Genomic DNA, 10,434 nt, shown 5'->3' on the forward strand with positions numbered 1-10,434 from the left:
GCAGGCAGTGTGCTGCATGAGACAAAAATGTAATATAGCCAAAACAACCGCATAGCATCTTTAGTGTAGATGCATGTTGATTTTATCAGACGATGCCGCGATTATAAATGAGTGACTCCTGGTTAACATGTATTAAAATGGGTCGTGTTTAGTCACTATTTAGTGTGGTATTTTTTGACAATATTCACTAATCATGACAGTAAAATAGGGCATTCTAAGTCAATATACTGCAGTATTTCCTCTCTCAATCAGTAGAAAATATGGTTAACACCCGGTCATGCATGAAAAAAAAATACCGAGTAAGTAACTTTTGCAAGTAACTTTTAACCTTCTAAATAACTTCATTACATTTTTACAGAATATGCATTCAAGGCCATAAACCAGGGTGGTCTGACATCGGTTGCTGTTCGGGGGAAAGACTGTGCAGTAGTCGTCACACAGAAAAAAGTCCCAGTAAGTCTGCTGTCATGTACCCTTTTTCCACCGAAATTTGGCCAGAGCGTCTGAGAAACATCTCTCAGAATCAGCCGCGTTTCACTGACTTGAGAAATAAACGATTATGTAATTTGGCTATTTGCCCACAAATAAAGCAACACATCCTAACATTCATTTTAATTGGATTTAATTACATTTTTTCCAACCTGGAATGTCTTTTCTGTGGTGTAAACATGCAGAACTACTGGTGGGAAAGGTGACTTTTATTTATGTTACTGGTAAGTTCTGTTCCAGTGGTGCTGGTGATCTAAAACAGTCTGTGTTTTCCAGGACAAGCTGCTTGATTCTTCCACTGTCACACACTTATTCAGAATCACAGAGAACATTGGCTGTGGGATGTCAGGAATGACAGGTACAGATCTCATCCACATAGTCATATTCATGGTGTCTGCTGGAACTGATGCGCTCGTTAATGGCTTGTGTTTCGCGTTCAGCTGACAGCAGGTCTCAAGTGCAGCGAGCTCGTTATGAGGCGGCCAACTGGAAGTACAAGTATGGTTATGAGATTCCAGTAGACATGCTTTGTAAAAGGATTGCTGACATCTCTCAGGTTTATACGCAGAATGCAGAGATGAGGCCGCTCGGCTGCTGTAAGTGAACACTTGCTGAATTATTTACGCACACATAAAGTAGTTTAAAGGGGTCATGTCATATTTTTTGGTTAATTTTTCACTCTGATTTTCAAGGTTTTTGTGGAAGGTTTTAAGAAAGGTCTTAAATCAGAGCAGAAAGTCTTAAATTCAAAAAGCCATGGCATTAAATGTTGCATGCTTTGCAAAAAAAATGTATAGCTTTTTTCCCAGTACAAATATTGAAACATCCTTAAATCAAGATACATTTACTTGAAATGAAAAAGAAGATATGAAGGCTTATATTCGAGAAGTTGGGAAAAAGTGAGTTTATGCTTGAAACGAGAACCAATATCAATGGGGCCAGAAAACATGTTTCACCTTTGAATTAAATAAATTTTTCTGAGCCTATTGGCAGATATTTGTTCTTGTTTTAATGGTGTCTGCTGGAACTGATGCGCTCGTTAATGGCTTGTGTTTCGCGTTCAGCTGACAGCAGGTCTCAAGTGCAGCGAGCTCGTTATGAGGCGGCCAACTGGAAGTACAAGTATGGTTATGAGATTCCAGTAGACATGCTTTGTAAAAGGATTGCTGACATCTCTCAGGTTTATACGCAGAATGCAGAGATGAGGCCGCTCGGCTGCTGTAAGTGAACACTTGCTGAATTATTTACGCACACATAAAGTAGTTTAAGTAGTACATTACATTAAGTAGTATTTTTTGGTTAATTTTTCACTCTGATTTTCAAGGTTTTTGTGGAAGGTTTTAAGAAAGGTCTTAAATCAGAGCAGAAAGTCTTAAATTCAAAAAGCCATGGCATTAAATGTTGCATGCTTTGCAAAAAAAATTTATAGCTTTTTTCCCAGTACAAATATTGAAACATCCTTAAATCAAGATACATTTACTTGAAATGAAAAAGAAGATATGAAGGCTTATATTCGAGAAGTTGGGAAAAAGTGAGTTTATGCTTGAAACGAGAACCAATATCAATGGGGCCAGAAAACATGTTTCACCTTTGAATTAAATAAATTTTTCTGAGCCTATTGGCAGATATTTGTTCTTGTTTTAATCATGCTCTCACTTCATTTTGATGAATTTCACAGAAAACAAGTTCTTATCTTTTGTCATTTTGCTCCTCAAGTAAATCTTGATTTGAGAATCTTTAGACACCGGAAAACAGAGTACAGTATCTTTTTTTTTTTGTACAAAAAAATACTGAGAACATAGTTTTTTTTATTTCCATATTTAGTGATTGGGAGCAGATGTATTCAAGTCTTACGTTATTTTTTGTGAAATAAATTAAAGTAATGGAAATCTGTTGGAAGTTGTATTTTTTTATACTTTATTTTTAATACAATTCATATTGTGCTGCCTAGACATTCACATTTAGAGAACATTGACCTGTGTAGTGTTCTTTTAGTATCATTGAGATACTATTATAGTTTTTATTAATAGTTTTTTTTTTTTTGTATTTTGCTTTATTTTTGTTAACATTTTAGTAATTTTGTTGTGTGTTTTGTAGTTTTATTAGGTTTTGTTTACATTTATTTCAGTTAATGTTTAATTGATTTCAAGTAACGGAATTGTTTTTATTGTTTTAGTTAACTGTAATAACTTTGCTATTGTGTTCCCTTAAATTTATTATTACAATTTTCTTTACTTGGTCTTAAAAAGTATTAAATTTACCTTCATAAAACCTGCAGAAACATTGTTAAAAGAAGTACATTGCGTGTTGGTTGTTTATGCAGAACTTGATGTTTTGTGGTGTTGTATCTTTTCCAGGCATGATTGTAATTGGTGTAGATGAGGAGCTCGGGCCACAGGTGTATAAGTGTGACCCAGCAGGTTATTACTGTGGGTTCAAGGCCACGGCTGCAGGAGTACAGTATCTTTTTTTTTTTGTACAAAAAAATACTGAGAACATACTTTTTTTTATTTCCATATTTAGTGATTGGGAGCAGATGTATTCAAGTCTTACGTTATTTTTTGTGAAATAAATTAAAGTAATGGAAATCTGTTGGAAGTTGTATTTTTTTATACTTTATTTTTAATACAATTCATATTGTGCTGCCTAGACATTCACATTTAGAGAACATTGACCTGTGTAGTGTTCTTTTAGTATCATTGAGATACTATTATAGTTTTTATTAATAGTTTTTTTTTTTTGTATTTTGCTTTATTTTTGTTAACATTTTAGTAATTTTGTTGTGTGTTTTGTAGTTTTATTAGGTTTTGTTTACATTTATTTCAGTTAATGTTTAATTGATTTCAAGTAACGGAATTGTTTTTATTGTTTTAGTTAACTGTAATAACTTTGCTATTGTGTTCCCTTAAATTTATTATTACAATTTTCTTTACTTGGTCTTAAAAAGTATTAAATTTACCTTCATAAAACCTGCAGAAACATTGTTAAAAGAAGTACATTGCGTGTTGGTTGTTTATGCAGAACTTGATGTTTTGTGGTGTTGTATCTTTTCCAGGCATGATTGTAATTGGTGTAGATGAGGAGCTCGGGCCACAGGTGTATAAGTGTGACCCAGCAGGTTATTACTGTGGGTTCAAGGCCACGGCTGCAGGTGTCAAGCAGACAGAGGCTACAAGCTTTCTGGAGAAAAAAGTGAAGAAGAAATTCGATTGGACCTTTGAGCAGACAGTTGAGGTGCAATCGCTTTTAAAATTCAGAATTCAAGAAAACATTTGATGACAGCTTCATCAAAATTGATTCCAGCTGCTAACATTGCCCACATCAGCTTATAATTTAAAGGATTAGTTCACTTCCAGAATAACAATTTCCTGATAATTTACTCACCCCCATGTCATCCAAGATGTTCATGTCTTTCTATCGCAAAGAAATTTAGGTTTTTGAGGAAAACATTCCAGGGTTTTTCTCTATGTAATGGACTTCAATGGGGATCAACGGGTTGAAGGTCCAAATTGCAGTTTCAATGCAGCTTCAAAGGGCTCTACATGATCCCAGCCGAGAAATAATGGTCTTATCTAACGAAACGATAGGCCATTTTCTTAAAAAAATAAAAATTGATATACTTTTTAACCACAAATGCTCGACCTCGCGCATGAGGTAATCACGTTGGAAAGGTCACGCGCGGTTAGCTCTTCGTCTGTGTACTCTGGTTCCAACTTCAAAATCATCCGACATCGTTGTTTTACCTTTTTTTGTAAAGAACGTTTGACTTTCTTTGCACGTTCGCTTTGTAAACACTGGGTCGGTGCTTCCGCCTACATCACGCGTGACCTTTCCATCGTGATTATGTAATGCGTGAAGTCGAGCTAGTGCAAGACGTGCATTTGTGGTTAAAAAAGTATATACCTTGACGCATTACGTGATCACGTTGGAAAGGTCACGCGTGGTTAGTTCTTTGTCTGTGTACTCCGGTTCATAAAGGTGGAGCAGCAACTTCTCCAACATCAAAATCGTCCGACATCTTTGTTTTACCTTTTTTGTAAAGGGCGTTTGACTTTCTTTGCACGTTCGCTTTGTAAACACTGGGTCGGTGCTTCCGCCTACATCACGCGTGACCTTTCCATCGTGATTATGTAATGCGTGAAGTCGAGCTAGTTCAAGACGTGCATTTGTGGTTAAAAAAGTATATACATTTTTATTAAATTTTTTAAATGACCAATGGTTTGGCTAGATAAGACCCTTATTCCTCGGCTGGGATCGTGTAGAGCCCTTTGAAGCTACAATTTGGACCTTCAACCCGTTGATCCCCATTGAAGTCCATTACATAGAGAAAAATCCTGGAATGTTTTCCTCAAAAACCTTAATTTCTTTGCGACTGAAGAAAAAAAGACATGAACGTCTTGGATGACATTCGGGGTGAGTAAATGATCAGGAAATTTTTATTCTGCAAGTGAACTAATCTTTTAATGATAGCAAGATTCTGTAGGAAAAGGTTTTATTTTTGTCATGTAAACTTCAGGTTTCAGCACATTTGCTTCTATAATGTGTCCTATTTACCACTGATAAAATAAAAATACCCAGTGAATTAAAACAGATGTTTATGTATATGTGTATTTGTGGCACCAACAACAGTGGCCCCAGTTGTTTTTCAGACACACTTAAACTGTATCAGTGTCATTGCATCAGTTGACAAAATGACAAACCAAGTGGTATGATCCAGCCAATGATGCTAGAAGTTTTCTCAGTACTATCTTTACTTTTCTGAGCAGTTTTTGTACATTTCAGCAACTGGCACCAAGGTGTCTGCTAGACCTGTGTCTGGTCACGCTGTTTCTTTGGAGTGGAAATATCAACTTCTCTAATATCTCCTCTAAACTTGTTTTGCTCAATAATGTAGTTAAAGATATTACAGAAAGGGATGGTTATATATGCTTGCTTCCTGGTTTATTACACAATTTCTTTGTAAACAGTATTGCTAATCTATATATCTTGAAATCTATGAAACAAGGAAAGGTTATATCAACAATCTACTACTTAAAAATAAAAAATAAAATTTACATTAAAAAAAATTGATTTTTGATTTTAGGATGTGTGCTACTTTGAACTATTTTGTATACATCTTAAAGCCAAAAATCTATTTTAAATCCATTTTTACTGGATTATCTGTCTGTTTCATTAAATTTAATATGTAGATTTGGACTAATAAAGCATTTCCATCCACAGACGGCGATCACTTGTTTATCAACTGTGCTGTCAATCGATTTTAAGCCATCTGAGTTGGAGGTAGGCGTCATCACAGCAGAGGATCCGAAATTCAGGTGGGTGGAAGAACCGTGTTCACCATCTACACGGAGAGATCTGCACTCTGTTCTACAGAAAATCACTTCTAGAAAGGCAGTCGATGGCTTCGGTATTGATATTTGTCAAATGATGCAACATGCCTCATTTATGTCACTTTTGACGTGTCACAAATGCCAGTTGCGTATTATAATCAGAGCGTGCTTCACAGATGATATATTTTTCATGGTTCTGCTCGTTTGCTCTGTTCCAGGATTCTGTCAGAGTCAGAGTTGGACACTCATTTGGTGTCTCTGGCTGAGAGGGACTGAGATCTCCAAGGTGCTGCTCACAGTTTTGAGATACGTAGGATCCTGTTCAGAGCTTTTGTTCTCATGTAAATTCCCCGTTCCATTAAATACATTTTGAGAAAAATATTGTTAAGATTCCTGCTCTCTTCCTTTCTCTTTTTCTTCTCATATAGCAGGACATTTCGTGAATATTTTACTGGGGGAGTCCCCATCATGCACATCTTTCATTTTCGCTACATCCTGTGTTTTCCCTAGCTGATTCTACAACAGGGAAATCTTTTACAAACCTGTTTTTCATTCGGTGCAATTCTTTGTGGACTTTGAGCGTCTTAAGTGTAACAAGAGTCGATTAGGGAAGACTAGAGATTATCACGCAAGGAAGGTCAAATGCGTGCTTTTGAGTTTAATCACACTGATGATCTGACTCGCCCTCATTCTGTAGTTTAAAATGTTTTTCCTTAACCAGATACTACACAACTTTGTGGTGTACCTGAAAATATAAGTATAAGTATGAATTTAGATGATCATTCTGTGGAATTCTCCTAGTAAATCTGATCCACTAATACATGTTGGATAAGAAGATCAGAAAATAATCAGATTAAGTAATTAATACTTTCAGCAAGGATGCATTAAATTGATCAAAGATATTTATAATGTTATGAAAGATTTATATTTTAAATGTTCTTTTCAGAATTCAGAACCCTGAAAAAAAGGATTCAGTTTCCATGAAAATTTTAAGCAGCACAACTGTTTTCAACATTAATAATAATAAAATGTTTCTTGAGCAGCAAATCAGCATATTAGAATGATTTCTGAAGAATCATGTGACACTGAAGACTGGAGTAATGATGCTGAAAATTCAGCTTTGCTTCACAGGAATAAATTACATTTTAAAATATATTCAAAAAGAAAACAGTTCAGGTTGTAATAATATTTCACAATATTACTGTTTCCTGTATTTTTTTATCAAATAAATGCAGCCTTTTTGAGCTATATATATATATATATATATACACACACACACACACACATATTTGGAATGAAGTTGGAATTCACCTCTCGCCATGTGACAGTGATGAAGATGATTATGATGCATGTCATATTTAAATATTTCCAATGGTTTTAATAGTATGCTATTCATTGTCAGGAGAACAAAGCTATGGAATTTCCCTAAAATTCATGATTCCTGGCTCATCCGTCTCCAGAAACATGACTAATGCCGTTTTAAAAAGAGAGCTATGACTTGGAATTAGGTGGCGATCTGAATAATCCCAAAATTGCACTGATCCATCATGAGTTTTATGGATGGTCACACACATAATGTAATCCTAGCAATGAATATGCACTGCTTATGAACCTCACACTTCTAGTGGTCGGGTGTTCATTTCTCTTTCTTGTGGGGAACTTCATACTAGCGTGAGTCAGATATACATGACTCCACTTTAGCAGACCCAAGGAATTTTATTCAAACTATAGTGACGCATCTACGTGACTCATGTGTTCCAGAAAGGAAATGATAGAGTTACTGTACACACCAAGTGCTTTTTTCTGGTATTCCACCACTACAGGGGTTTACATGTTCTTTCACAAGTTTCACAACTCAGAAAATTTCCAGGCCTTCTGAAATCAGTCCAGCACATTCAATACAAGAAACACCCAGACTCGGAATTCATGTCATTTCTTTTGTTTTTAATGTAAAAAAAATATTTTCACAGTGTAATATATAGACTATACACATTATTGACAAGTGTTTCATTTTCATTTACAAATATAAAAATATATCTCTATATATTCACAAAATATACATATTTTCCCAACTCTTTGGCTTCAAAAAATGTTGGTAAAGGTTTTGGTCCAGCTATCTCTGGGGTTCTTTCCATGGTTAACAGCACCACAACTATCATGCCCCCAGGAAGGGTTCAGCTCCTCTTTTCCACTTTTGCGGAGTCCCATCAAGGGATTGACATCCTGGGATATGGCACACCCTGTCCCAGACCTTGAGACAGCACCTACAGCTTTCGCTGCTTTGCATTATGGGGAATGTTGTCCTGAGGGCCAGACTATCTCCCACAGAACTGGATGTCATCATACATCTGTTAAAAAATGAAAAAGATATGTAAATATAAATAATATAGTTGTATATATATATAATGAAATTAATTGTGTAATAATGTAAAATGTAGGAGAAGTTTTTTAAGGAAACTTACACAATCTTCATCAGAAAAGCACTCCTCATCGCTCTCCTCTGATTCGCTCTCTGGCATTTACTTGTATCATCTTTATCGAGCGAAGGGAATAGTTTATTTAATGTATTCAACAACTTTTTATAGACCACCAGAACTCTGAAACAGATTTTAGCCACAATTGTTGCAAGCTGCATTAAATGGGTCAATTTCTGCACCACTTTTTTTTTCTTTTCTTTTTGCATTATTTTTATCATTTAAAAAAAAATTTACACTTACGTGTCTCCATCCTCAGTGACTTCTTGTGTCCAAGATTCACACGTCCCCTTTGGATTCGCAATCGGGTCTTCAAAACGCAAAATCTCAATTTCCTCCACAATTTTCATATACTCGTCCTCTTTTAGCGAATCCACGCCGCTGTCGACGCGCTCCTCAAAGTGTTGCATTTTCCTGTTTTTCATATCCATTTCATCCATATCACAATCCTGAAAGTTCATCATGCCAGCTCTGTGTACATCCATCGCGACGCTCGCTGTATCGCAGTCAGCGGTGAAGTGTGCGGAGAGGGCGGCGCAACGCCCTTTTTATGTGCGCCTCCGGTTCCATGCTGCACATCGGGGGATTATAATGAAATTAATTGTGTAATAATGTAAAATGTAGGAGAAGTTTTTTAAGGAAACTTACACAATCTTCATCAGAAAAGCACTCCTCATCGCTCTCCTCTGATTCGCTCTCTGGCATCGCCCTGAGCTCTTGGGCCGTCCGAGTGTAAAGCTGCCTCTGGATCTCGCTGTTCTGTCGGCCGAAGGTCAGGTGGTACGGCGTGTATCCTCCATAGGTTAGACTGTTAACATCAGCTCCCAGAGCGATGAGCGTGTGCACCAGATCCAGGTTCTGCAGGTCCACGGCCAAATGGAGTGACGTACGGCCGCTACACTGCTCCTGAACACAAGAAATCACACATTAGTTCTCTTAAAACGCATATTTAAGAGTCATTTATGACGCTGCAGAGTGTTTTAAACTCATACCGTACCTTTGCGTTTATGTCTGCCCCAAGCTGGACCAGACTCTCCACCATTGAGAGGTAGTTGTTAATGGCTGCTATATGGAGACACGTGTGTCCTGTAATAAAAAAGAGGGATGGTACTTTAAAAGCGGCACTTTTTTGTACTTAAAATTATGACTTTTATATGGAGACACTGGTTTTTTTCTGATAAAAAGAAGGGCAGTGCTTCAAAAACTGCTTTTTTACTCAAAATGAAGACTTACCGCTGTAGTTTGGGAAGCTGAGAATGTAGTGCAGATGCTGGGTCTGAATCTGAGTCTGAGTCAGTACTGAGAAGCAAGCTAGTGAGCCTCTTTTGCAGGCGATGTGGAGGGCCGTGTTTCCACTTTGATCGACCAGCCGGGGATCGCAGCCGGCCTTTAGCAGTCTGTCCACCATGTGCGGCTGATCTGTGATGACAGCGAGATGCAGTGCAGTCTGCGGATGGAGGTTGGATGTTAGTCAGGTTTGGAAAACAAGCTCTTATTTTGAGGTGAATTGTGCTTTTAAGCGAGTAGCTCTTTGTGGAAGTTTAATTACCTCTCTTTGGTTGTTCTGTCTGTTCAAGAAGGGGTCGTTCTGACACTGTTTGATAATCTGGATGGCATAATCTTCCGCCTCTTGAATGATGGCAAGGTGAAGATACCTGGAAAATAATGTGGGAGGTTTTTTTTTAGAAAATATTTTAAGAACACGCTCAGAGGATGTGGTTTAGCAGACACACACAGTACAAGCAGGCCGCCGTTTCGCAAGAATGGAGTTTTGAAGGTTATTTCCAGCCAGTGTGGCTGATACATTATCTGCGCTTGGCCGCGCGCCAGGGACTTTCCTGCCTGCGTACTTTGTTTCTCAAGCTCCTCCCACTTTGGGCGCTGCTCCGAAACGAGATTTGTTTACTTCCGCACTTCAGCGATATTCCGCAAATAAAACTATTTGCACAACTTCTCTAAAAAGTTAGTTAAGGTATGCTTTTTTCTGTTTATAATTATAACTGTAGAATCAAAATTGCACAGTTGGTCCCAATAAAAATAAAAATAAAAAATATATATATATATACACACATTCTGAATACACGTTTTGTCTATTGGCACTGGTAGACTTTCCCACTCATTTTCTTAAAGGTAAATTTTTG

At 37.0% G+C, this 10,434-nt stretch overlaps 2 protein-coding genes across 2 annotated transcripts in view; one reads left to right on the forward strand and one right to left on the reverse strand.

Moving 5' to 3' along the window:
* LOC107721811 (proteasome subunit alpha type-6) overlaps positions 1 to 6,188 on the forward strand; it is an 11,627-nt gene extending 5,439 nt beyond the window's left edge. The window contains exons 4-7 of the mRNA XM_016529978.1: positions 930 to 1,085; positions 3,545 to 3,723; positions 5,710 to 5,804; positions 6,038 to 6,188. Of these exons, the coding sequence (XP_016385464.1) occupies positions 930 to 1,085; positions 3,545 to 3,723; positions 5,710 to 5,804; positions 6,038 to 6,095 (488 nt within the window). The 3' untranslated portion in view covers positions 6,096 to 6,188. The remainder of the gene's footprint in view (positions 1 to 929; positions 1,086 to 3,544; positions 3,724 to 5,709; positions 5,805 to 6,037) is intronic.
* A 1,554-nt stretch (positions 6,189 to 7,742) lies between these two features.
* LOC107721809 (NF-kappa-B inhibitor alpha-like) overlaps positions 7,743 to 10,434 on the reverse strand; it is a 3,270-nt gene continuing 578 nt past the window's right edge. Inside the window, exons 2-6 of the mRNA XM_016529977.1 lie at positions 9,843 to 9,948; positions 9,527 to 9,740; positions 9,291 to 9,379; positions 8,942 to 9,199; positions 7,743 to 8,167 (exon numbers count right to left, since the gene is read on the reverse strand). Coding sequence (XP_016385463.1) covers positions 8,135 to 8,167; positions 8,942 to 9,199; positions 9,291 to 9,379; positions 9,527 to 9,740; positions 9,843 to 9,948 — 700 coding nt within the window. The 3' untranslated portion in view covers positions 7,743 to 8,134. The remainder of the gene's footprint in view (positions 8,168 to 8,941; positions 9,200 to 9,290; positions 9,380 to 9,526; positions 9,741 to 9,842; positions 9,949 to 10,434) is intronic.

The sequence above is a fragment of the Sinocyclocheilus rhinocerous genome, unplaced genomic scaffold (genome assembly GCF_001515625.1).
Source record: "Sinocyclocheilus rhinocerous isolate Xijiao unplaced genomic scaffold, SAMN03320098_v1.1 scaffold4561, whole genome shotgun sequence".
NCBI classification, from domain to species: Eukaryota; Metazoa; Chordata; class Actinopteri; order Cypriniformes; family Cyprinidae; genus Sinocyclocheilus; species Sinocyclocheilus rhinocerous.